This window comes from Rhodamnia argentea, chromosome 4 (genome assembly GCF_020921035.1).
Source record: "Rhodamnia argentea isolate NSW1041297 chromosome 4, ASM2092103v1, whole genome shotgun sequence".
Classification (NCBI taxonomy): domain Eukaryota; kingdom Viridiplantae; phylum Streptophyta; class Magnoliopsida; order Myrtales; family Myrtaceae; genus Rhodamnia; species Rhodamnia argentea.
The window spans coordinates 14,469,232-14,496,721 of NC_063153.1; the positions used below are offsets into that span (position 1 = coordinate 14,469,232).

At 39.3% G+C, this 27,490-nt stretch overlaps 4 protein-coding genes across 5 annotated transcripts; 1 reads left to right on the plus strand and 3 right to left on the minus strand.

Moving 5' to 3' along the window:
- Positions 1-347: 347 nt before the first annotated feature.
- LOC115749100 lies at positions 348-3,241 on the minus strand. Of its 2 annotated transcripts, XM_030685789.2 has the most exons (6): positions 2,319-3,240; positions 1,951-2,003; positions 1,588-1,754; positions 1,360-1,511; positions 792-1,243; positions 348-692 (listed from the first exon to the last, which is right to left on the minus strand). In XM_030685789.2, exons 1-5 carry the CDS (start codon positions 3,106-3,108, stop codon positions 795-797), a joined length of 1,611 nt encoding a protein of 536 aa, XP_030541649.1. In that variant the 5' UTR covers positions 3,109-3,240; the 3' UTR covers positions 348-692; positions 792-794. The 2 variants fall into 2 exon arrangements, with proteins under 2 accessions (XP_030541649.1, XP_030541648.1); XM_030685788.2 differs by having other exon boundaries at positions 348-1,243; positions 2,319-3,241.
- Positions 3,242-4,822: 1,581 nt separating this feature from the next.
- On the minus strand, positions 4,823-9,050 carry LOC115749104 (probable protein arginine N-methyltransferase 1.2). Its single transcript, XM_030685791.2, has 9 exons — positions 8,674-9,050; positions 8,489-8,499; positions 7,549-7,704; positions 7,368-7,431; positions 7,124-7,266; positions 6,216-6,303; positions 5,974-6,089; positions 5,659-5,809; positions 4,823-5,264 (listed from the first exon to the last, which is right to left on the minus strand). The coding sequence occupies exons 1-9, from the start codon at positions 8,963-8,965 to the stop codon at positions 5,059-5,061; spliced, it is 1,227 nt and encodes a 408-aa protein (XP_030541651.1). The 5' UTR covers positions 8,966-9,050; the 3' UTR covers positions 4,823-5,058.
- Positions 9,051-10,368: 1,318 nt separating this feature from the next.
- LOC115749101 (xaa-Pro dipeptidase) lies at positions 10,369-19,689 on the minus strand. Its single transcript, XM_030685790.2, has 16 exons — positions 19,413-19,689; positions 19,235-19,284; positions 18,335-18,395; positions 16,971-17,066; positions 16,740-16,889; positions 16,433-16,564; positions 14,820-14,947; positions 13,837-13,879; positions 13,355-13,438; positions 12,748-12,789; positions 12,460-12,530; positions 11,743-11,796; positions 11,557-11,662; positions 11,394-11,462; positions 11,055-11,198; positions 10,369-10,733 (listed from the first exon to the last, which is right to left on the minus strand). Exons 1-16 carry the CDS (start codon positions 19,569-19,571, stop codon positions 10,611-10,613), a joined length of 1,512 nt encoding a protein of 503 aa, XP_030541650.1. The 5' UTR covers positions 19,572-19,689; the 3' UTR covers positions 10,369-10,610.
- A 3,662-nt stretch (positions 19,690-23,351) lies between these two features.
- On the plus strand, positions 23,352-24,984 carry LOC115749110. The gene is made up of 2 exons (XM_030685805.1): positions 23,352-23,533; positions 24,216-24,984. The coding sequence occupies exons 1-2, from the start codon at positions 23,352-23,354 to the stop codon at positions 24,370-24,372; spliced, it is 339 nt and encodes a 112-aa protein (XP_030541665.1). The 3' UTR covers positions 24,373-24,984.
- The last annotated feature ends 2,506 nt before the right edge of the window (positions 24,985-27,490 follow it).

A 27,490-nucleotide genomic window follows, 5' to 3' on the forward strand; every position in this document is an offset into this window, starting at 1 on the left:
GCTTGAGGCGAGGCTATCCATTCACAAACATCAACATCGATCACCTTTCAAGATCCTATGAGCATGTTGGGCCTTGTTCGTCATAATTTGATCTTTCAAGACCCAGCATGTTCTATTGCATGCTTATTGTTCATGACATCACAAGTCTGAAAATAGTTTGGCGATTTCACTTCCCAGGTTTCCAGGGTTCCATTTGTTGCCTGAAAGCCTCACCTCACCAGATACCCACATATATGCCACACTGATTGCTCTTCCAGAACCAAACATTATGAACACTTGCATTTTCCAGAGACTGCAAAATCTCGCGAATGAGGAAAAAACCATCCGTGCAACCTGCTGGACAATGGGAATTCATGCATAACTTCTAAAATGCATTGGCATTACTGCAGATGTAATTAAGACGGTCTCGTACAACATTATTTCTCTCGAATTTTACACTGGGGGACATCATATAGACATCATATCATCTGAGGACCCAAAATGAAAAGAACTTTCAACTCTCTAGTGAGCTTAACTAGCATTGACGAACTACTCTACGCAGAACGACGACACTGGAGAACTACAAAATTTTTCTATATGATTTGGAGATGTGAACATGTGTTTTGCACACCGCGAACTAAAACATGGGCAACAACACTGAAACATATTCACCAGCTTCTTGTGTTAGCTCTGGATTATCAATCTCCAGACACCTGGATCATACCAAAAATTCAGCAAGAGTCTTTCGCCACAGAAGCAATTAGCAGGTATAGGTTATCAACATACTTCATGTTTCTTCCTTATGGACTCACGATTTACTCATCTTCATCTGAACTTGGATTATCAACTTCACTTGTGCTGCCTACGCCATCACCACCAAACCCCTTGGACCTCTCTCCTTGCAAATCAGCATTCTCGGCAAGCTCATACGTAAGAAACTTGATCCGTTTTTCCTTCCCAACCCCTTTTCTTTGTTTCCTCTTTTTACCTTCATTTTCAGTCATCTCCATCGAATGTGCAGCTGCTATAAATGCTGCGGTCATTGATTCATCTATGTCTTTGCCCTCTCCATCTTCATCTACATCTTTCTCCTCCCCCTTGTTATCAATGTAGAAGAGAACGTCATCTTCCTGTTTCTTATCCTCCAACTCCAAAACCGGATTCTCATTTGCAACAGAAACATCGAAGACCAATTTAGCACGGCACTTCAACAAGCTATCACTGAAGAACCTCAATCCTCGATCCTCAAGTTCCAATAACCACTCTGGACAGAAAAAAAAGGAAAAACAAAAAACAAAATTAAGGGCTCATGCACGTTTGGCACTTCATGATACAAAAATGAACAGAACACAACCATGTCAGAATAATAGAGTTACTTACTTATGAGAGCTCTAGGTGATGAACCTGCTGATCCACTTGCCTTAAGTTCCACACCAATCTCTCTCCTCGCCAGTTTCATTATTTGTGAAGGCAGAGCAGAACTAGAGAAGGCATTTATGTAACAGATGGCTAGAGTTTGGTCCCCATGCTCCCTACAACAAATCATAACATGAGATGCAAGAGGCAACTACACCAAAATCCAAACAAACACCATCAAAGAGTCAGTACCTGAAATACTCCATGGCTTCATAAGCAACGATCAGTCTTGTCATCAAAAGATTCTTAACATGTTCAGTGGCCAAATCAGCTATTCCCTCATGATCAAGGAAAGAGTACTCCACCAGTATAATCGCATCATATAGGACTTTCCTAAGTAAAGCTTGATCCTCTGACCCCTGGCCAAATGAAAATTGAAATCAGAAAGCAAATTTCTCTAGGAAGAAAATATAGCTGAACTGCAGCTGGCTTCACATTGTAGATATCACCTCAATACCGGACTTGGAATATCCCTATATATGACCTCAGTTTTTTTAGGCTCTAATAAACATATAACAAAATCAAAATGCGCTCTCAAGTGAAAACAATGCTCACCAAAAAGGAGGCGCCAGGTAAAGTAGTCTGGATAAGCATCCTAACGAGAGTCTCTGGTCAAGAATACAGGACTTGTTAGTTTGCAAGCAAATGATGAAAATTTACAAGTGAAAGTGAAACTAAATGACAACAAACGAGATCATAGCAACGAATTATCCCTTCCACAAAAGAAGGCACTTAGTCTATCAGGTTCAAGGATTGACTTTATTAGGAGATGCTCACAAATTACATTTCCAGGACAAATCTGCTTGTACTCAATGAGAGAGTCATTATTGGACATTCTGTAAACTCGGTTGACCACTAAAACGCCGATTCAACCATGAGACAAGCAAACTCACATCTCAGACACAAACAAAGGCAACACTAACCAAAAAAGTAAGAGTTCCGAAAACCAGTTATCGAAGCAACAGCCCAACTCCTCAACTCCTTCTCCAATTCCGACCTGTTGACTCCTTTGACGTGAAGTTTCAAGCACATTTTCAACAAAAACGCCTCCGCAATAACTGCCCCAGCCAAGTAATTAACCCCGCAACCTCCCCGTATGAGAGCTCTACTTATGTCATCAGTCAAAAGCGGAAAAAATCTCTCCGAGTTCTCCCCTGACCCCAACCAAACCCTGACTAAATCCGCAAAAACCGTGCTCATCTCTGAATCGCCTCCCTCATAAGAACCCTCGCAACTGCAAATGCTTAAATATCCAAGAACCGTATCAACCAAGGACTTGACCTCTCTCACGGCCCTTTTGTCTCTCTTAGACGACAAGCCCCTCGCAAACAACTCAGAAACAATCTCACAGATTCGAAACATCACCGGCGCGAGCAGTGATATGCTCTTTAGACGACTACAAGAAGAAGAGCACGCCTTGATTAGCAGAAACAAGTCTTTCGCGGCCGCCACGCGATCAAGAGCGTCGTCCTTTGCGTAATTGCGGCCGCGAAAGGTCAATGCAGCGTAGACCCAGACGGAGACGAGAGGTGGATCCGATCTGGATTGCATCAATTGGTAAAATGGATCGATGAAGCAGGTAGTGTTGGGGGTTTCTCTGCGGATTTCGGCTAAAAGGTCCTCAATTGCCTGCTTCAAAACGAGATTGAAGCTTTCGCCAACGAGAAGACCAGGTCTTGATAGTTCGAGAGCATCGTTTTTTAGCAGTTCCATGATCGAGGACTAAAGATTGATGGAGAATTCCTCCTCCGACGATCAAATATCAGCTCGAAGTAGGAGGAGAGAGAGAGAAAACCCTAAACCCTAAATCGGAAGGAGCGTGTCCAACGTCGTATTGACTGTCGTGATTCTCGTGAATGGGGAGCGTAGAGAAGTGCAAATAAATTTGCTAGCCCGAAAACCCGGACCCGGCCTGACTGATTTTTTCGAGCCAGGGTTACCTGGGCCGGCCCTAATTTTTCAAAGTTCGGGCCGGTCCGAGCCGTCGGAGACTCAGTCCGGCCCGAAACCTACAAAGAAAAAAAAAATATTACGCACGTACAAGAAATCTACCGATTCTGTTCTGTTTTGCCCCCCACTTTTTTTTTTATTCTTCAGTTTTTACCTTTCTCTGAAATAATTTTGTAGCTGCTTTGTCCTGATGTGGTTAACATGGCTCGGGTAGGAGCCATATCGGCCCGCTTGGCCTAGGCAAATATTAAAAAACGGCCCTATCGGCATTCTCCACCGCTCAATTTGGACGGCGTTAATTGAATCACTTGATTATGCTAATGGGGTGATTAGTAGGACTCGATCACATTTTTCTAAAGTGTCGGCACTAAATGGAACTTGCTCAATAGCTTTCAAGACTTCCAGCGTATTAATTTCGATGAACATCGGGCGCAAATATCAGTGGTGATCTGAGGCCGAGAAGAGTACCACTAGCGTTGCTAGAGACATGCCCGCTAGCTTGAGGGATGGTCAAGCACCGGAGTTCGATCCGGAGACCATCCAAACCATCAAGGGAAAGATGAGGACCGCTCAATTATGCCAAAAACTCTGCCGGAACATCGACCCAGAATTCATCTTTTATGCAATGGCTTTCAGTTTCAGTTGTAATTTGTGGGTCGAACTTGCCGTTCCATGGTGAACAATGAACATCAGTGCTTTGTTCCTTTCAGTCTTTCCCTTACATTGCATCTTTTGTTCAGGCGTTTTCTCTTTAGTTTCCTTCAAATTCACTGCTCGTAGTTTAAAATTCCCTTCATTTCAACATTGTGGTTTCAATTTCCTTTCCGTACTTGATCTCAGAGAAGTTCACTTTTCCTCGTTGCTTAGATTGAAGAATCTACTGCCATTTCAAATTTTGCTCGAGAGGCATATGCAAAAACCTGTTTCAATTCGATCTTGTTTTGTGCAGTTCGATCAAGCTTGTCAACCTGAACTTGTTTTGGTAAAAACATGTCAGCTCGTTCCGATTTTAAATTTAGTCGGCATTGGGTTCGAGTGACCTTTAGTCATCAAGATCAACATGAAATGCTAGTCTCAAGCAGTCCGATCACTCTATTCTAAACATCTGAGAGTTGACGCCTGCAGAAGTTTTTAGTCGCTAGGATTTTGCAATTCATAGTATTCTCGGTAGACCGGCTTGTAACGTGCGGAAAGAACAGCGAACACCAAAACGCGATGTCAAGGAACTTCTCATTTTCCTCGAGAAGAAGTTTGCTTTTTGCTATTCTAGAACATCATAGCCTTCTTAAATAGGATAGATGTGGTAAGAAAACTGACTTTGGACTCTCAATCATGAGAATTCAGACACGGCATGCATCGAAAAGACAAATGCAACTCGACTGACCTTATCTGGGCTGAGTGCTGCAGTAGTTCAGAAGATGGCTTAAGTACAGTGCCTAGACACTAATAAGAGGTGCAGAGAGGCAGACAAGAAGGATTGCTCCTCAAAAAAAGCATTTTCTCAGCACTGGATAATGATTTGAAGCTCTTAAGAACTTCCGAATGTCAGGAAAGAATAACTTAGTGATACAAACAAAGATGCCATGTCGGAGTGAAAAATAAACAAGCCCTCGACGATTGCCTCATCTTCCATACATTTGACATGCATGAACTTTAGCAATTGCAGCTTTGAAAATTGCGGAAGAAGAAAAAGATGCCATAATAATTACCTGGTCATCGCATCTTATAGTATTGGATTCTGGAGACCGTGCAACGTCTACCATTCAGCGAGTATTTGACCTTTATATCCACATCACGAGGATTCTTCTTGTTTGGTGCCACAGTCATGCTCCCAACCAATGCCTCACCTTCACATATAGTCAGCACATCTTCCAAGTACAAGACCGTTTGCTTCCAATGCGTAGCCCGCGATCGAGGCCCTGCACATGGATGCAATGGATAAAACAGACTAAACAGAGCCACCTCAGCATTTTATTACATCACTCAAACGGCCGTTCATTGTGACACCTGATGGTGCCCCCGATGACTTGGCAAAAATTCCGTAAATTATTTAACTATCATATACATTTCCACTCTAAGGTGTTTTATGCAACTGCCTTTTTCCCCATTGAATAAACAAAGGCCCGAATGTTCACAAAAAAAAAAAAAAAAAAAAGAAATAACAAAGGCCAGAATGAAAAAGTTCTTTAAATAGTGTCATCTTGAGAAAAAAGAAGATGCATCAAAGCTCAGAAGTCATTTAGTTTAAACAAACACAATTTAAATCCAGGCAGCTAAAGAGAGGCATAGCCACCCAAGGAAAAAATTACATACCAGTAGAGAAGCCTGTCAACTTATGACATTTGGTAAATGACACATCGAAGTATGCTACTAGAGCATGGATGTAATCGTCGCGTTCTGCCACTAGCTTAAATGGAGCTGTAAAGGAAGCATCTCCGGGAGTCATCTTTGAAATATCCATTGTCTGGGAAAGGAAAGCAACCAATGTATGAAAAAAAATCTTGTTAACATTGATGAGAAACGAATTGAGAGAAGAGATCCTATTGTCTGATAAGTGTGCAAGCCCACTGGGTCTTGGGCTGCATGGTATGAATACTATGAATTCAACTGAGTGCCAGGAATTCTCACCTTAAGTAGCTGGCATTGTGTAACAAGTTGATTCTGGTCAACTGTGTCAACTAGAGGTTCCGTCATGGCTTGCTTCTTGATGCAACTCATATCAAACCCATACACGTTGTTCCAAACTATAATTGCATAATAACGCCAAATTAGAGAAACACATAATAGCGGGTGTAGAGTTTAACTGTTGGGCGGGAAAAAGACTTTGCAAATAATATTCAAAAGGTCCAATAGCAAGAAGCTAAACTCACATTCAATCTTGTCTTCTTTGTACTCAGCATCCTCAATGGCTGTTAAGTAGAGTGAAGCCTTGTCAGGTAGAACAACTCCATCATTGACCTGTGAGGGAAGAAAGATGATGCCTGATGAATTGCGCAAAGTCACAAACCCGTGGAAGAGCTACGCAAAAACAATATAGCAACTAAACAGGCAAACTACCATAACATAAGCCTAAAAGAATAACAGTGAAACATGGCAAGTGGGCAACCAGAGGTATTCTAACCAAACAAAGACATTAATGGAAAATAAAGGTAAAATTTGCAAGGTCTGCTATGGAAATTTCAGTAAAGGAGACATACTAATTTATCATTTAAGACAGGCATGTAACCCCATTAGGAAGTCCAAGAACGAGCAGCACATGCAAGGTTATAAATTTAATATCTTGTTTTCTTTTAATCAAAACAAACTTTTGTACAATGCTGCACCTTTGAACTAAGAATGGTGAATAAATTGTTTGTGAAGCAGTAAGTCACCCCCACTTCACCAACTTCACACAAACAGAAAGAAACACCATGGCAATTATGAATGACCAACCACGATTTCAGCCTGTTGCATTTCCTCATTAATACAATAGACCTGCAATCTCTCAACTAGAAATAGTTTGGCCAAAGGAACAAAAGGAAGTACCAAAACTTACACAACCAATTTGATTAGGAGAGAACAACCTTTTGGTACCTTATAGCAAATTTCTCTTTATTTATGAAGAAAAATAATTAGGGGAAAAATGACCCAGTTAGATGCCAAACTTGCTGGTGTTTGAATCTTCATATTTCGCAGTTCACATGCAGTACTTTTCAAGCAGAAACATAAGAGAAAACATAATAAAAAACCTACAGTCTCTGAAAAGCATTTGCATCGAGAAGCAAGACAAGCAACTTACAAGCCATTTGTCACGAGCATACAGGACAGTATTCAACATGTTCTCAAACAACAAGAAATATCCCATCCATTCAGAAATGATTATGTCAACTTTTGCGACAGGAAGATCAATTTCTTCGACTTTCCCCTTCAAAACTGTTATAACTGCAAATAACGGAACAAACATGAATAGAGAAAAGAAATTCAGTAGCAAAGATACTACAAGAATCCAAAGACACAAAATCAGACTAATCAAGGCATCTTACCATTTGAAAAACCATTCGATTCCACAATCTCCTTCGCCGTGTCAGCCATATGGGAGCACTCAACCTACAAAAAGAGTCAAACAACAATATTTATCAAACTTATAGACAGAAAGTCAACATTGAGAAGGAATATAGCAGGAGCAGATCAGGAAGACAAGGAACGAGCAAAATAAAAACACACCGCATAAACATGTTGCGCCCCGGCTTTGGCACAAAATAAGGACAGTATTCCAGTCCCAGCTCCCACATCAAGAACTACTTTGTTTTTAAATAGAAACTTGTTTTGGTAAATGACGTTTTGATATGTCTTCGTTCTTACTATGTCCTTCAACATTTCCTGCAGTGAAAGCATAGGCACAGTATAGTGTCACAAATATAGTCAAAAAGGACATGTTCAGCTCCTCATTGCTACAGAGAGAGATGTCAGTCTACTAAGTTGATAAAAAAAGCAAATGTGAGAGTTTGAGATCCCCTTTATAGATGTGAGAAGGGGAGGCAACGCTTAGGAATCAAAGCAGGACTTCTTCAGTATTGGTAAGGTTGACCACCGCAAGGACAATTCTTCGTTCCCAAAGTATGACACGTGTCTAGGAGGATAATTCGAGAGGGTGATAACCGAAAAGCAGAGCAGAAACATGCAGAAGAGTTCAAAAATAGGCGGGTCTTCATGAACTAGAACAAATACCCCCCAGTAGTGGACCACATCTCGTATTTTCGGAGAAATTTATGACATGCCATCAAACCTCACGACCTCTCTTTCTGACTGAGCAAGCAATCAAGGCTCTACCAAAACTATCAAAACCAAGCCGCCCTGTTCAACTCAGAACAGGTAATATCCAACGGAACCATTACATAAAATTAGTGCTTCATACATTGACAATGCAGCTGTTACTAGAATGTTTTCCATGCCCAGTTTCTGAAATCTTTCTTCCGAAACACTACTAGATATAGCCAAAAACTAAGGCGATAGAATTCGTGTAATTGTATCATGTAAAGTGAAAATCAAACCACCAGTAGACCAACATCCCAGTAAATGAAGACGCCATTAACAAATGCTATTAGCAGTAAAACATATCAAAACCAATATCAAACTGCTCCAAATTCACATGCAGCACACTTACTTCATGAATTCCTGCAAAAAAGAAAAAAAAAACAAGGAAAAAAAATGTAAGCTTCTGCAACAAATGCTAATATAATGTAGCAGTGAACCAAAGACGAAGAACGAAAAGAACAAACTTAACGAAACTTTTATCACGGAACAACATTAATACTCCAAGAAAGCCCAAAAACGAAACCAGAACCGTACCGAAATGGGAGTAGGAATCGAAGTAGTAATCGGCGCTGGTCTGATTGTCACCCGCATCATCGGGGAACGATTCGTTGGCCTCGCGGGTGGAGGCGTCGACCGTCATATCGGCGACGGCGGTGGACTCGTCGGGGTCGCACATGACCTCGTCGAGGTTGGAGCTCCCGGCGGCGTTTTCCTGGCCGTCGCCGTCGCCGTCCCCGTCCTTGAACCGGATCTTGGCGGGCTGCTGCTGCTGATTCAAGCTCTGGTCGCCGCTGGTGGTGGGGTTGTGGCTCTTGCGACGACCCATGGCGGACGGAGCGTGGGACTACTAGGGTTTTAGGGAAGGAAGCGAAAGGAACGTTACGGCTGCTGATGAGGGGGTTTATGGTACTTGCATGAGCAGGTTCCTTTCCCGATCTATATAACTAATCAAATTATATGTTGTACATGTGTTGCCTGAGCTATGACTTGTTATTTGTACTATTTTCTTTTGGAAAAATGAGATAAATAGTCTCTAAATTTCGACTAAATATACAGTGATGTCCCTTAAATTTTAATTGATTCAATGTGATCCATGAACTTTAGTCTAACGTGCAGTGTGATCCATGTACTTTTAAATTGTTCAACATGATTCTTAAACTTTCAATACATGTTCAATTTAGTTTATGGGTTAGGTAATTCATAGATTAGATAGAATCTAGAACTATAATAATCTAAGGACTGGATTGAATAATTATTCAGACCTTTTAGAACAGGCAATCATGATTAATGTCCCCAAAACCCGACAATTATATTCAAGCGTTCGAAGAGTCCGGCATCACGAACCCGATAATTATATCACAATTCATAATAACCTCCTACTTTTTTTTTTTTTTTTTTTTAAGGAAAACTCTAAGGTCCGAAATGTTATTTTATGCGACGACTCCCGTATACAATTTGGGTCGTTGGATATGAAGTCAAAAAATCTCGTCCATCGGATCAATTTGGAAACGTATCACCGATTACCTTTGAAACTGGTGAACTATGGACATTCTAAGATGCGCATGATAAAGAAAACAAAGGAAAATAAAAATAAAATTTATATGATATAAGTTTCTTAAATTAGATTAAATATCAAAGTATTTTAGTAATATAAATCAAGTGGGATATGAATTATTAAATTTGTATTACATGCAAATGGATCAAACAGGTTAAATGGATTCATATGGATTGGATCATTTTTTACCCAACCCCACCCACTTATTTGACACCGCTACTCACTGTCGAAGGTTGTCGCCGCAGCCCTATTCTCCATCGCAACCGACACAAATGAATTTCTGTTTTGAAACTAGAAATTTTATGTCGTTATCAAACTCATTTCTCTGCTCATAAACTTTTGTCTGTTACTTAAAAGGTTCTAGCAAGGCGTACCGTAGTTGGAAAATAAAGTTCGTAAATCATAATTTTTCTTGGTAATTTTTTTTATTAACTGCAACAATTATCCTCTTGTTTCTTAATCCCCTTTTCGATAGTAAATTGCCTTTGCCGTTTGTCGTAGTGCCTGATGATCTGTCATAGAAAGCCTTTTTCTGTCAGCCCTATATCTAATTCTCCTCTTTCGCTAACTTTGTTCTACCTCTTTGCAAAGCGTGAGAATCAAACTTCGCACCTATAATACTAGCATCTCCACCCCACAAAGTCACTTTCATGTTGTAAAATTTTGGCCAAAAATAAAAAGTAGTCCTCGAATGAATTCAAGCGTCAAATTGGAATGATGTCTGAGTTTTGGCTCGCCTAGCGTCAACCTAGCACGATTGAATGTGCAAAGGCCCCTAATCTGAGCAAGCCGCGTCTTCCGACATGTTCAAATATCACCGGAGTTTGGCATGTAAAAAATGCCCTTTATTCTCTTAGACTCGGAGCGTGAAGCCACGCTTCCAGCACTGAGCGGACTGGCTTTTGAACTTGTTCTATCAGCTCTCGAAGTGAGCAGGGGACAAGCGCGGCGGCCATGGTGCTCCTGCCATCACGGCTTCAATCTCCCACGTCCGGCGAGGGACGTCCGTCATGTTTTTGCAACCAGTTGCGGTAACACACTGCCACAGTAGAAACGAAAACGAGAATGCATAAGTCAAAGTAAACATATTAGACATAGGGAGACTGAAAAATTGCTTGCCATAATCGATTAAATTTTAGAATTCCAGAATAAGGGGAAGAAATCGCTTGAGAAAAATAACACATTTCGCAGCTAAGAACTTCGCAACTAAGAATAATGGATATAAATATAACGACGATATTCATTCTGACTTTAAGCTGACAACTCGAATTGAAAGCAGCACTAAGACGTAGGGTATATATGTCCAAAAACTATTTATCCCAACTCAAGGTGTTCAAAGAGAGTTTAGAAAATGGAGTACCACGTCGCTTTCGATTCTCACTCCACCAAAAGTTCTGAATCTTCCAATTACATCATGATTGAAGAACTGTGATGTCTTTGTGCTTTCCATTGCCGGAACCAACAAAGCATCGATAAAGTAGCATCCAGGCTCCACTGTTATCACCTGAGTCAAGGTCAATTCACTGCTGATCATACATAGAAGGTGTGCTAATGAAACAAATAAAAACAAAATACCTTGTGAGATCAGCACGCTAAGAACAGAAAATAGAACAAAAAGAGTACTCTCAAGGCCTCCTTGCCCCAATATTTCTCAAACAAATAATGATTAATATTTACAGCAGAGAGAACTAATACTAACCATTCCTTCCTGGAGATCTCTGACTGTCCGCAATGAACTCAATCCAGGTTCTTTTGGTCTCTCCAACCCCTAGAGATTATGGAGATTCTCAGGATCACAGTTGCCAAAGATCAGAACCAGCAAAGAAGATAGACAAGAAATTGATTATTTTAAATCTAAAAACCTGCAGGTAGCCACCAGGATCATGAGTATCAATACCCAATAGATGTCCCAGCCCATGGGGCATAAAGGCTGCTCCCAAACGCTCAACCATCATATGATCCAGATCACTGAAATCGACAAAAACAGACAAGCATTAGTTCATGGAGACAGGATGATGGGAAGACGACATATCCTTGAGAATAGTTACCCAGATATGATGCTTCCTTCCCTCAATGACTGGAGAATAGTCTTCTCTGCTAATCTGCAGCCAGATAGATCAAATGAAATTACATGACAAGTGCAATCTTGGAGGGGGAAGATACATACAGTATAGGCTAGAAAATCTTAGCAGCAGTGAGTTACCCTAAGAAATTTGTTACAATTAATTAGATTTTCGATACTGCAATTAACCATCCACAATCGCTAGCTGTCCCTTCACTTCAGAAGCAACACCAAACACAGGGGACTGGTTTTATGCTACAATCAACATGATGACTCAAAATTTCCTTCTAAAACTCTAATATTAAATTCAGTAGCAAGAGAGAGCCAAGGGGAGAGTTGCTCTTATATGGCAATATAGCAAAGTCAAATACCACAAAGCATAAAAATCTCAAGATAATCTTGTAATAAGCTTTGCCAAAGCATCCATTGAGATTAGTTGAAGTAAAGCTACTTCATTGGAGTAAACTGAATCCAGATATAGAGAGAAAATTTTGATTTCAAATAACTAAAATGCCACTGCCAATTGGCAGTTGAGAGTTTCACTCGGTATATAAGAGCAATGCGATGCTACAACATAGAAGCACTCTTTGTTTAAGCATCCCTGAACTATGGAAGAAGAATTTTCTTGACTATTTTCTTGACTATTACTCAAAATCAAAAGCCCTCGAGTAGAACTTTTTCAAACTTTGCCATCCACTCTTACTTGTGCATATCTACCCAGCTAACTCCAGGTTTAGTAGCAGCAATCACCGCATCATGTGCTTGAAGTACTGCCTGAGAAAGCGACAAAAAGATCAAAACTCCGTATGATCAGGCTTAGACTGGAAATAAACATTTGATTAGCAAAACTGCCCCACAATTCTCTCCACCTGTATACCCAGACAACCTTGGTAATAGTTTCCACTGCACCTGCAGTTGCCTTTGTTCATAGCTAATTTCTACTGCAACTGCAGTTGGCTTTTTTCATAGTCAATTTAAATAAGCAACTTACATTGTATATTAGACTCTGATCACTTGTAAACTTGCCATTCACCTGCACAAAATGAAGCTGATGGTAAGAGGGGATACTTGTAGCTCTGACACAAAAAGAAGATAATCGATCTTGTAAATCCATTTCCTTCTAAAGCCAAGGAGATGTCTGTCATCTCTATCAATAATTATCTACAAAGACCACCTATTGCCAGAAGATAAAGGATAAACATTCGTAAAATATGACTGAGACATTGTGAATTCATGAAATTGCCAATAACCGCTTGTTTGAACCTGGGAGAGCCTTTTAACTTTGCCACTGTCGTGACATGGATCAGTGTAACAATAGCCCCAGGAATAAGCAGGCCTTAACCATGAAAAGGGTAATTACGAATTTCTTTTTTTTTTTTTTTTTTTGGTTGTTATCTTGTCCATGATAAGTCATCGAACTTTCTTGCCTTTTGAAAGAAATTGGGTAAGTCCATGGCAGAATGTAAAATAAGTTGAAGGAAAACAGAAAACCAAAATCAAAATTGCAATCAATAAATTGCATTTCAAAGAGGAGAAGTATTAGCAGAATAAAGATCCCATGTCAACCCCACAAAAGCACACAAGAACCAGAAACTCACTGGGAATGAACAGGTAATATCAGATCCATAAAAATGATATTCAGCTCCCATATCAAACAATGCCATATCCCCATCCTCCAACGTCTGCAAAGAAATCCACAAGAAGAACTTACCAGCTTTATTTAGCGTTCATGAATCTGATACGGAAATTAAATAAGAACCATTTATTTAGCCTTCATGAATCTGACCAAAAAAAAATTAAAACAAGAGCTGAAAGGAAAAAATTGGACGTGTTTAGAGGGTCGAACCAAATTGGCCACATTTTTACGATTCTTCTCATCTTTTCCTTTCCCAAAAGCCAAGTGTGTGTGTGCGCGCACGCGCGCGTACAAGAAACCATGCTAGCCTAAGCTTACATTCATGAATGCATGCCACTTTACCAAAGTAAACATCCTCTGCCTAGAGCAATGCCTACTTTAGGTTAGGCATTTTACCCCAAGAAACGAAAATTAACAATTTCAGGAGATGGAGGCTTAACTTACCCGGTCATTTGGAGCAGCTGCATGCCCATAGTGGAGAACAGCACTAAAATACATGGAAGAAATTATTGTTACTTCACACTGGCAATATTATAAGCAGTCTAATCGCAGAGAAAAGGAAATGCAACCTTCCACTATTTCAACAAACAAAAAAAAACTATTCTGTTGCTTGAGTCATACTCTCTCTATTCCAGAGACACATACTATCACAATATCAATAGCACACCATAGAGATTGAGGAAATCAGCAGTAATTCGAAAGTTGAAACAAAGTCAGCAGTTCTTGGAAATATACTTCACTATCAAATGTGCCACTCACACTGTAGAACATTTGGTATTCGAATAATAACTGATCAACAAAGGGAAATGCCCGGAAAAGAACTTTTATCTATTGGAGAATCCTCTGCAAATTCAGTAACTAAAATAAATGATCAACATAGGCATATAATTCCTATCATTGTCAGAAGAATTCAATTCTACAAATACAGTGAGCAAACCAATCAACTCAAGCCAGCAATATGTACGTGCCAATAACACATTCTCTTTCAAAAGATTCTGCAACTGTTTTAACTTGTTCAAGATCATAGTGGAGCTCTCGCATTTTCAAGATACCAATGGCATCTCAAATGCTTGCTTTCTTACATACAGTTATCTTTACAACTAAGAATATTCCATAATATCAGCCCCGGGGTTCTGTTGTGTTGGGGGTGGGATGACGGGGAGAGGCAGACAGCTCTCTCTTGTCTATTGTCCCCAGTAAATTAGTTAAATCGGTTGCAAATCCAATTAGCCCATCCGATGGGCCTTCTGGCCCAAAATATAGGAACCCAATTCCTTTGAGCATGTATTTCCAAGTTCGCTTCCGGTAATATTCTAATTGTCGTCAAAATTCCTTCAAGCAATTCGAGGTTCTTCTATTCACACACCAGATCTTTCATATGCACATGCTAGAGAAACCAAACTAACTTTTTGTATCCTAAATCTAACCTGTTTCCACCAGTGGCACAAATACACGTGTATGAGCAGTGGCGGCACCCACCATACATGTATGTGTGATGAAGAAACGTGCTTTCTAATTGGTACTCTTTCATGCCAACCTTAATCTTCCTCATTACCTGAACAAGAAGAACACATAATAGACTAAGTGAAAAAATTGACTCAACAAGCTAAAGATAGGAGAGAATGCTCCATAAAACTCAAATAAAGAAGAAATAAATTATTGCATTTCCAATCTAACATTTGACTAGATAGTGTTTGTAATCGAAAGTTGCTCCCAAAATTGCGAGAATGCCAGACAAGTCAAATATTTTTGAAGGCAGACATCGCTGTCTTCCCCAAAAAACCAGTAAAGAACCATGATTTACTTTTTTTTGTTTTGCAATATTTTTATTTCACAAATTCTTCATTATGCGGACATGGAAAGAAATATGCAACAAATTGACAATAGCTCCTCTACTTATATTTGGCTAGATAAGCAATCGGCATTGTTCAAGAGAACATCTTTACAAGACACATTTAAATATGTTGCTATAGGCTAAAGTACACTAGAAGTGCCAAAACTTATGTACGGCGCTCAATTTAGTGCCAAAACTTTCAAAACGATCACTTAAGTACCAATTTTTTTAAAAAACGATCACTTAAGTGCCAACTTCTTTTTAAAAAGTTCATTTTAATGCCAATTTCAATTTGAGCTGACGTGGCTTATCGGAAATCCGACACACGCTATTTTTTTATTAATATTTGAGCTGATGTGGCTCAATGGAGTTGACTCTGAAGTGATCGTTTTTAAAAAAAATTGGTACTTAAATGATCGTTTTTTAAAAAAAATTGGCACTTAAATGATCGTTTTGAAAGTTTTAGCACTGAAGTGATCGTTTTTCAAAAAATTTGGCACTTAAGTGATCGTTTTGAAAGTTTTGACACCAAAGTGAGCGCCGTACATAAGTTTTGGCACTTGTAGTGTACTTAAGCCTGTTGCTATACATCCAAAAAGAGATAGATATTCAGAAATAATAAATTTTGTAACAAAGTCAACCAACTGAATTATCCCATCATCATCCTTCATAAATGAACTTCCCCAAGTGGTCCCGTGCGCATATACATCTCTTTCACTTATATACATGTTTTTTCTTGGCCGATAAATGTATACATGTAAAAGTACACTAAATTGTCAGTAGTAATTTGATCATACATAATGTTGGAACAAAATAGGTGAAAGAAAGTAAGTGACAGTAAAGCACAATCAAAACAAGCAAAACCAGAGTTTCTTAAGTATTGTTTTTTCCTCCCCTCCGTCCACTGCAGTAGATTGCCATAACCTATAATATGGCCATATGTTCATCTACTATAAATGAATAATTTCATATAATCATCCAAAAGAGGAATTATTTTAGGATGATTAGAGGCCTTCATGTAGAAAACATCAAAATGTCCGACAACCAATTACCTCAACATGAGCTTCAGAGCTTATAAATGAATAATTTCCATATGTTCATCTACTATAAATGAATAATTTCATATAATCATCCAAAAGAGGAATTATTTTAGGATGATTAGAGGCCTTCATGTAGAAAACATCAAAATGTCCGACAACCAATTACCTCAACATGAGCTTCAGAGCTTATATCATTGGCAAACTGAATTACAGCAAGCTCCAAATCGGACTTTGTAACACGACATTCAGTCAAAATAGGATGTAGGGTAGTCAAGTCCGTGGCGAAGTTTTCCACTCCCTAACAAGAAGTCCAAGGAATGTCAAAAGTTGACAAATCAATGAAATTGGAACAGAGAAAGACTTATAACCATGCTATGCAAAGACTAGGACCATCATTATGCTACAACATAATAAATGCAATTGTAACTGGAAACTAGTTTCGAAGAAGCAAAGAAAACAGAAGATGAAATAACCTCGAACTCAGCTGGTTTGGAGAAATTGTTACTATCAGTGTTAAGCCCATGCAAGAGAAACAATGAAGGTTTTCCCTGTCCTTGGAACAGCTCGTGGAGAACTTTTACAATGTCATCAGTATAAAACACCTTGTTGACCATGTATTTTTCCTACAGAGCAGAAACTGTAAGCCATTAGCCAAATCATTCCTGGTTTATATTGACAAGTGGACTGGCAGATCAGGCAGTCACCTCAAAGAATGACAAAGGCTTTATTTCTCCCAGCCAAACAGCATACTCTGAGGGAAGCCGAGGAGCAAAAAGCAGAGAGTTTCCACTCATGATATCCTTCAAAAGAATTCGTGCTTAACATCAAACTCAAAGTCTTTACAAGTCATTTTTCTCCAGCAGCACATCCAAACAACTATCAATTCTGATGTTCCATCAGCTAAGAACAAAGAGCATGGACCATGGAAGAAAAGCATGCAGACAACGAAGAATTGTGCTCACAGCAGAAATCAGCACTTTAAAAAACTGAGCAAGCACCACCAAACAGAAAAAAATCTTGAAAAAAAAAAAAAGATATAATAGGAACAAAGGGAATAAAAGATGAAAATAGAACAATTATAGAGTGCAATACTGATGAAGGATCATGCAAGGCCAGTCACCACATTTTGAACCAAATCAAATTGCTCTTCGATGTATTGCTGCAAAACCAAGACAGTGGTGTAATGAATTGATCACCAACGTGACTGTATATAACTCAACCACTAACAGATGTCTTCCAGACTAGCAACATTATGGATCATCACAACTCTTACAGAAACCAGAATCAAAGCTCTCATCTTATGAAACAGATTGGACGAAAAGGACTTCATGAGGTATGGAGCCCAAATTTCATTCTCAAGAGTCAAGAAATCGATAAGTAATCATCGAATTAGTATTCTAACGGTGGAGCAATTGTCATTGATCCATGTTGCATTCATAATCATAACTAAATAAATAAAGACTTAGCTGTCGTGAGGTTGCATTTGACTCACCAAAACAAGGTGACAAAACCCTGTAAGCCATGAGAAATGTGTGCCTGGTGATATTTGTACATAGAATAAGAGAACTACAATCGCACCTTTCTCCTCTTATTGATGTTGGCTACGACGATCCTTAGACATCATTCTACCATATCATCAGTGAATTCCGAGTCAAGGCCTTATTTAAACTTCTCCAATCCTTCTAACTAGTACTCCGTCACTAAATCACATTTACTTGCAAAATATCTAAAGGCCATTAGTTTGCATGTCCAAACCTCTCACCTGTATGCGCAAACGATTTGCTGGAACAAATCAATTGGAGTTTAAAGGTTCTCCAACCAGTGCAACAGAAAAGGAACAGGTGGCATTTTCACATTATCAATTAGGTACATTGTTTTGACCAAAAAAAAAAAAAATTAGGTACATTGTAGCATTGTCACCTGACATAACTGGCAAGCATCTTGACGGTATGATTTATTTGTGAACTAAGCAATTGACAATCAAAAGGAAACAACATAAACAAATAACGTAATTTCCAGTCCATCCATATGAAAGGAAAATGATAGTTCAAAAAATCAAGGAACTCACGATAGCTCCAAAAAATCCAGGCTCTGTTACTCCAAATAAATAAGCAAAATAGCTCTCCTGCCTGAAAATCAATTCAGCCACCAATCAGGTTAAACAATCATGATTCGGTACATCAAACACAATGGTGTTTATTGAGCCTGAAATACCATTTCTAATCAAACCTGGAGAACAGTAAGATGACTGACACAAACTTAAGCAATGTATCACAAATGGACTAGCCTTTTTCAAAAAAGAGTCTAATTGAGGGAAAAAAAAAGTAGCATTTTCCAAATACCTTTCGACGGCGAAAAAGGGAGATATCGAAGATGTGCCACCCAAACTAGTGCAAAAAAAAGAATCTATAACGTTTCAATGTATAATCTGGTAATCAACGAAGGCTAACTTCTACATAGTTTCTCCACAATTACCAATAAAGCTATGAGTGATGGGAAGAGTGGCAAAAGGTGACCAAATCCATGATATCTCTTCTTGTGCTTCGTTTTTTCATCATATTGGATCCTAGGTAAACTGTTTCCATTACCTGCAACTTAATTGCCACGCTAGCAATATTCCATCATTTGCAGTAAATCGTAAGCACCATAGTATGCCGTAAATCAAGCAAGGCTGGCATACAGGATTCATTTGCAATAGGTGTGAAAACAAAGCATGTACTGACCAATTTGACAAAATTTTCCCAAAACTTCCAGCATTTAAGACACCTCCCATGCCTTTGAAATCAACTGAATTAAGAGTTCTCAAATTGTACCAAAGACTCAGTGTTCTTCACAGTTACAGTTTGCCTCCCTCATTTTACTCGATTTTCCAACACAACGACCAGCAAATCCATTAGCATGAGCTCGCATAACTACACACGCAAAGTCACTTCCCAAGCGATCCCAAATCGAAACCACAATCACGCACCTGAAGAGCTCTGTGTGATCGGTGTCGTGGCGCGCTTGCTCCTCGCCTCCCTTCCCACAATCGAATTAAGCACAACAAAATAAAAAAGTCAAAATCAAACACGGACACCAACCTGAAGGAGGTGACATGACACGAGCACTGTAGATATCAGAGATTCGGTACGCGCGCGGACACCAACCTGAAGGAAGACGAAGCCGTGGAGAGGACGGCCGGAATCGCTGAGGCTCTGGCGGAGCGATTTCAGGAGCTTCTCGCGGTTCCGCACGTGGAGCTCCATCGGAACAGCGGGAGGGGATAGAGACGACGGCGATGACGACGGCGACGCGTCGGACTCCATCACTACTTCTACGACTGTCACAGCGAAGAAGAAAAGGGAGGATGCCGCGTCTATACTACTGCATTCCCAGCTTTTTTCGAAGGTGAAAAGTTTGCAAAGCGAATCAATTCCTCCTGTCGTGTATTATCGGAAGAAATGCTCTTAAACTTGGACACAACATATGAAGTGTTTCATCAACTTTAATCCAATATATAATCTCGTCTTCAAATTTTAAATTTATTAAAAATGTAATTCCTACAATTTTTTTTTTGTAAAAAATGGAATCCCTACAAAAAAAAAATTACGCATGATCAACTAGTTCTTAAACTATATAAATTTATTTCATATTTATCATTTCATTAATTCAAATTCGAATATAATATTGAACATTTTCACATGATCCAAGAACTGGATTAATCGGATATCAAAAATTTAGGAATCACATTAAACAAATTAATGCTCAGGACGATATTGCACATTTCACTAAAATTTAGAGACTCATTTGACGAATTAAAAGTTCATGAGTCATATTGCATATTCTAAATTATTTATGTCGATTTTCCTAGCATATGCATATTATTGTGAAAATGAACTTCTAAACGTGATAGGAGATTTTTCTAAAATTTTAACATGAGATCAATCGATATGCATCTCACGTAAAATATTATGATTGTTCGATTATGATTGTTCGATTACGATGCACGTCACGTGGATGTTTCTCTGGATTGATGTTATTCAAAAGTCGGCGTACTATTTGTCCAATTTCTCTAAACTTAACGAGACGAAGAAAAATTAGCCTTACTCTACATTCTACACTATCAAAAAACAAAAGCACACGTGAGGTACACCATTTTCGACGTAGGTCGATAGTATTTTCTTTATTTATTATTCAATGGCACCATTTTTAAAAAAACTACATGAAAATTAGGCCAATATTTGGTCTCATTCCAAGATTTATAGAGATAAGTCTTTTTTTTTTTTATGATCCATGATCCGTTAGTCGTAATTGGACTTCGCCCTTTCCGACCGGGAGGAGGCCGGCCCCATGACCCACCAGCAAAGGCCCCCCACTTAAGTCCGAGAAACGCGTTGGGAGAGTTTCGAACCCCTAACTGTGATTTACGCCGGCGCCAAAGGATTTGATTCTCACCAAACATGCTATGCCCGTGGTGGGTTTATAGAGATGAGTTTCGTGTTCTAAAAATTAAGAACCGGCCCTAATGGGTTCGGTTTCAAATTCCCCGTCTGGAATTGATTACCTCTAGTTACTTGCCTCGGTTGTAAGTAAATAAGGTGATGTTTTACTTCTCACCATTTGGTAAACTAATGAGAAAAGTTTGTCCTTCAAGGAATGAGAAAAAAAAAAAAGTTGAACCAAAAAAAGGAAAGGAATTAGTTGGTTCTTGGGGATCCTAGAATCTGATCGGACCAACAAGTTCGATTCAAGGGTGCAAATAAAAAAGGAAAGCTCAAAAACTCGACCTGTCTGGAAATTCACATGCGTGAAAATGGCTCATTTGGTTTATGGGTGGCTTTTCCGTTGAGAAAATAGGTTTAAGACTTCATTTTGGTAATTTTCCTTTTTTTTATTTATGTTTCTGGCATGGCCAGTCCAGCCCAAAATATTAATTATTTCTTAATTTTTGGCAACAAAACGAATATGAAACATGTGCAATATTTTTTTATTCCGAAGCAGAAAAAAAAACTTAAATTTGCAATCGATATTAAAAATTGTATTAAACACTGAAATAACAAAAGAAAAATGTGAATTTAAAAAGTGCCCAAAACAAATAGAAAAATACATAATTTTTTTTTTTCTCGCCCCGCACCGCCGCGCGGCCGAGGGCACAGCAACGCACAAGAGCGGCGCTTCACGCTTCTCTCACTGGCAACAACATCAAACGAAGAAGGCAAGCCTCTTCATTTCGATTCACGAGCACCACCCTTTCACTTTCAGTTTTGAAATTTCGTTTTCAGTCCATTCGTATCGATCATCGAGTGCGAGCTGGGATGGAGCTCACCCGTGCGGTACGTACTACAGAACTCTAGCGACGATGGGTATCTCGAATTTGCTGCATCGGCCGTGATTCCGTACACGATGAAGCGGTGTATTTTTAGGGTGGTTTTCTTGTAATGTGCCGTGGAGAGGTTTTAGCCCAGTGAACTCGACTGGTTAGCTCGTAGGTGATGTCAATGTTCCTCTATCTTACCTCGGAGACAGCAATTTCTTTTCTCTTCCATTTCTTTTGGCGCTGCATGTTTTTATCTGCTGCCCGCAGAAGAGCCGTTCCTTTTCTCTTCTTTATTTGAAATCGGTTTTTGTAGTCTTGTTGAGGCTGCTCTAATTGAGCTATAGAAGTTTGCTGCTATGTGATTTTTGGAACATAAATGATAGTATCTAGTCGGGGGGATATGGGGTACAGTTGTTGTTAAGTAATCTGCTGTAAATTCATTGTTGGCCGGTTTCTCGCAACTTCAGCTTTTGTGATAGGACGGTTTGTCTAAAATGGTATCAAAACACAGGTCACAATTGAATGGTTCGAATCCTGGCATTTTCTCTCCTTTTTCTCCCCATTATTGTACCTATTAGCCTGTATGTTTCCCTGTTCCACGGATAATCTTGCTAATGTGGTTTCACCACAACCTGTCTTCTGTGTGCCAGGATCGGCTTACATGCGAGGGGAAGTGTCAAGTAATTTGCTGTTGGTACATTGTTAATCCGGTTCCTTACAATTTAAGGTTTTGGGAAAAAGATTTGTCCAACAGTTGTTAGAGAAAAAGAAATGAGCGTTGGATTTTCTAAACTGCTAAAGACTTTGTGTTGATGCATTGGTCATGGCTTTCTCAAGGAAAATTGGTCAGCATTGCCGTCTCTTGCTGTTTCTGAGTTTATGGGTCAAACCAGTGTATCAAAACCGGACCTGGGGCTCCAGTGGTTTTTCCATTGTTTTGGTCGAAGGGGTTCCAGTAGTTGAACGGCCAGTTTAACTGCTCAATTATTGCTAGGTGAACATATTCATGTTCGAACCGTTTGCTTAGGCGTCAGCTGGCTCAGCAGTGTGCTCCATGTCGTGCCATCTGTCCAGCTTTCAAACTGTCACATGAGTGTTTCGTTCTTCATTTTTGCATTCATTGCTTGTTGATTTAGTACTCACCTTTTAGTGGCCTATAGTGCTATTTAGCAATCCGATTGCTGCACAGTACGTGTGCTGAGCAAGTCATTACCAAGAAATGCCCCTTGTTAAAAACGGCACCAGGTCACAGCACTGCTGAATTTATTTGTTCATGCCTTATTTGACAGAATTGGCTTCATATTGTTCTGGACCCGGTTAAACTGCCCAGTCTTGACCTGATCGGTTGAGCCAATGCCAGTTCAGTCTGGTTTTTGACCCATACTACCCGGTGGTCAAATCAACCCTGACCTTAGACCATTTCCCCTCCCAATGAATTGCACCAGTTGGCCAGTCGGATCCAGTTTCTTGAATATTGGATCAGCGGATTTAACCCCCTTTCCATCTTGTAGATTTTATTTGTGGGCTTTGCAACATTGCTTATGTGAGGTTAAAAGGCATCAGCAACTGAAAATTGAAGCTCTAATTTTGGTACATTGGAAGTAAATGTTGTAGGATAATCATTCATAGTAATCTGGGCAATGGTTCATGGTTTTCCTACGATCCGAATATGTCGTGCCAAATTTCTAAGGCTGTAAACCAGTGTTCTGTTGTTTGTTTCAGGAGGAAATTAATTGCTTTCTTTCGCTCTTCGCTGCAGTAATTTCTGTCCTGTCACATTCTAGGATTGATGGTGTCAAAGCTCTATCAGCTGAAAGCAAAGGCCAATCAAGTGACGCAGTTGATTGCCAAGCATGGAACTGAGTACTACAAGAAGCTGTTGGAGGAGAACAAGCAATATATACAGGAGCCACCAACGCCAGAGAAATGTAATCTATTATCGAAGCAGTTGTTTTATACTCGCCTTGCTAGGTAAGCTTTTTCGCAAGTTGGTGTCTTAATATGTGCAGCATGCTTTGTGTTTCACATCGGGCGACTACTAATTGTTTTGTTACGCTTTTAACTGGCTTTACTATACCTAGTTGATTGTCTTCGACTATAAAATGGAGAAAGCATTCTGCCGTGGGAGTTGGGACCATTCTTATCAATGGAACTCAACAGAGAGAGAATCTTTGGACATGTAATGTAGACAAGAGGGCATAACAATTTTGGTTTAGCTGTTCCCCCTTATCTCATTTGTCCTCTGCACCCCCCAAGGCCCCAATCACTAAGCTTAACATTTCTGTTTTTCCAAGTTTCTTTTGTCAAAACTAGACTTTTTTGCCTGAACTCAGCGTGACCATATCTATCTAATGCATCCACTGTTGGTTCTTTCAGTAATATCAAAAGACACTTTCGTTTTTTCATAAAACGAGTCTGTACGGAACCCACTATTAATAAAACCAAACAGGTGGAGTGCTTCTGATTCAGAGAATCAACGGTCAATGCATTTTTTTAAAAAGGGGGACATGAAATTTCGTATGTAACACAACCTTTATAACATTCCTGAGGTTGCTTTTCATCCTTGAACAGAACCAACTTGTTTTTGTTCGTATAGATTGCAGTTTTCAATGTCTCAGGCAGCTTGATTGGATAGTCATGCTGCTTTGACCAGTCATAACGCTGTTCATCCACTTTGCTGCATTCCTCTTCATTACAAGGCATTCTGGAAGGAGCTCGATTATGTTAAACATAAGTGGAGGCATGTAGGGGACTTGAAGGTGGAGGATGTCGCCATCGCCACATTGTTCGGTCTGGAATGCTACGGGTGATTCTGCATAGGTGAAATCGTGGGACGGGATTCACCATCACTGGCTACTACGTCTGAAAACTGATAAGATCCCAGAAATCTTAGCTGCCTTTGCGTTTTCGGTAGCCTTCTTCTGTTCTCTCAAAATCGAGCAAGGGTCACTTTGGTTTTGTCTTGGATCTTTTTTGGATGGTGCTGCCTCAGCTTAGTGAGTTCACTTTCTGCTTTCATGAAGCGCATGTAAATTCTTAATGGAATTGCACTCATCTATATGCATATGGAAAGCACCAGAGCCCGGAAAGAAGGGCTCGAGCCTCGAGGATCGGCGCATCGATACCCATGGAGCTCGATAAATCCATGCCAATCTGGAATCTGAATTTCGGTGAGCAGTGCTGAAACTTGGGCTTTAGATGTGTGATCTGTTCATGCTTTTTAGAATGGTGGGTCATGATGTTTTTCCCTAATTGATCTCCCAAAATTTGAAAGATGCTATGTTCTGATTTGCATTTCATTCTGGGCATCATCTGAGGATTCCTCTCTGCAACTGCAATTCAGCATATTCCTTTTCCTCAGGCATCTGTGTTCCTTCTCCAGAGCTAGATTTTCCAAATTAAATAATAATCATTCTTGGATTGTTACAGGTTAATTAATCACCTATCTTTCTTAAAATAATCATCAAATTGATATGTTCGTGTTTAATACAAGTTGGAGCACGTGCGAATGCTGATCGGCCCACGCAAAGTTCCATGATTGCCGCGGTGTCTGCTACACAACATTGCTGACTGGACATTTCGTGAAAATTGTCCAACAAATCATAAATCTATCATATTTTAGCCAATCTAGCCCAGAAACCTTTCAAGTTTATCAATTGAATTCTAAATAATTTGATATTTTATCAATTGAGTTCATTCGATCCATTTAATCGGAAGTCGTTGACCTGGACGCCGGTAGGGTCACGTAAAATGGTTAGCACTAAAATGGACAATTATCTATTTTTTCTTTTTTTTTTCTTTTTTTCTTTTTTTTATATCAAGTTCGCCAAGAGCTTTGTGGCCCTCGCAAGGTCTAGGTTTGGACTGCAATCGATGAGGGCTTTGCGGCCCTCACCTGCAGCAAGGCCCTCGCTAGAAAAAAAAGGAAAAGAAACAAAAAAAAAAAAGGAAAATAGTAAAAAACCAAGTTAAAATTTTTTAGAAAGTTAAAAAATTGTTCATGTCAGTGTTGGTCATGTCACATAAGACGTCCAAGTCAACGATTTTTTGCTAAAATTGATAGGATTGAGTCAGTTGGCAAAGTGTCAAAAGATTTAGGACTCAATTGGTAAAATTGAAAGATCTATGACCGAATTATCAAAAAGTCCTAAACCTGCTCTAATTGTGTCAATTCAGTCTTAGATTTTTTGCATTCGAGTCCATCCGGCCAATTTTGTTTGGAAATAGGCGACGTGGACGAATTCTAATAATAGTTTATTATTTATTATTTTATTATCTTATTAATTTTCTTTTATTTTCCTATTTTTCTTTCTCTTTATATTTTTTTCTTCCGTTTATTCTTTCTCCAACCGATCGCCGAGAAAAGAAAAAAAAAAGAAAAATTTTAAAGTATTATTAAAAATGATTCACGTCATCGCCGGCGACGCCATGTCAGCAATTTTTCCAAAATTGGCATGATGGACTAAAGTGGCACAAATGAAATATGTTTAATATTAGAATTGACACAATCATAATAGGTTGAGGACTTTTTTAGTAATTTTTTTTGTGTAATATATTTAGAACCTTTTGGACCATTTATGTGATTATCTACTGGTAATCCTCTCCAGTGAAGCTTTATTAGTCTATGCAAACGTGTAATAAGGTTGCCATGCGAGGCATGAATCGAATCCAAGCTACAATTTTATTAGAACTTTGATGCTTTATTAGTTGGTGCGAACCTGTAATAAGCTATGTAGCATTGATACCAACACGGAACACGACAAGCCGATACGTAAATTTTTTTTTAAAAAAAGACAATTCTAACGCGCCGGGACAAGTTGTATATTAAAAGTATATTTTTATATTTACATAATAAATTATCAATTTTATGATTATTTCAATCAAATTAATTTGATTCAAATCTATAAATAAATAATAAAAAACAGAGCCTATAAAAAAAAACTAGAAACATTAATCTAGTGAGGTCGATGTGCGAGAGTTGTGCGAGAACCGAGAGGCAAGAGAGGTCGACGCCGTGCGAGAGCCGAGAGGGTGAGAGAGGCCAAGATGAGAGACATCATGCGAGAGGGAATGACGATTAGGTTTTGTGGAATTAGGACAATTAGGTGAGATTTTTAAGTTTTGATAGATTTTCAATTTTACCCTTAAAATATTGAAAATTTTTCAAAATTGATCCCGTGAGTATCGGAATGCCGACTTGCATGTTGCTGCGTGCCTGATAGAATTGATCATGTGTCGGACACCAACGTAAAAATCTCCCGAACAGTGTCCGTACTTCCTAGGTAATAAGGTTGTCATGCGAGGCAAGAATCGAATCCACACAAGAGTTTTACTACAACTTTAATTAATGACGGCTATGTACTTTGACTTATCAAGCTCACCAAGCATTGAAAGAACCTTCGCCTACAGCAGCTAAATCTTGAATGGGAAGCTTCTAAAATGGCTTTTGCTTTCCACGCATCACCCCCCAGTTTTTTTCCATTATTATCTAAAGCACCATTTAATGCAAAGCATGTTGATATCCATATTAACTACTCTTCACGAACGCACGCAAATCACGTCCGTTGATGCGTACTGAATATGACCGCCGATCCATATGATTAATGGAAAAAAAAATCACGATTCTGGTTATTAATGCATTAAGTATTACTCGAAGTTCCAAGATTACACAATGTTGATGGCATGTTTGGAAATTCTCAGACGCACGAAAGAATTAAAACCAAAAAATAAAAAAGTCGTGGATTAAACAATGTTACCGCGTCTTGAAAAAACGTGACTTTGTCTTCACGTTTTTGTAAAATTGCAGTGGGGGGAGAGGAGAAATTTCTGTCGCGCTCTTTGGTGCGGGGCCCACGCCATTCTTCTAGATAAAGTGAATGGCCTTTTTTTTTATGGAAAGCAGGCTAGCCAACCAACCAACCAACCAAT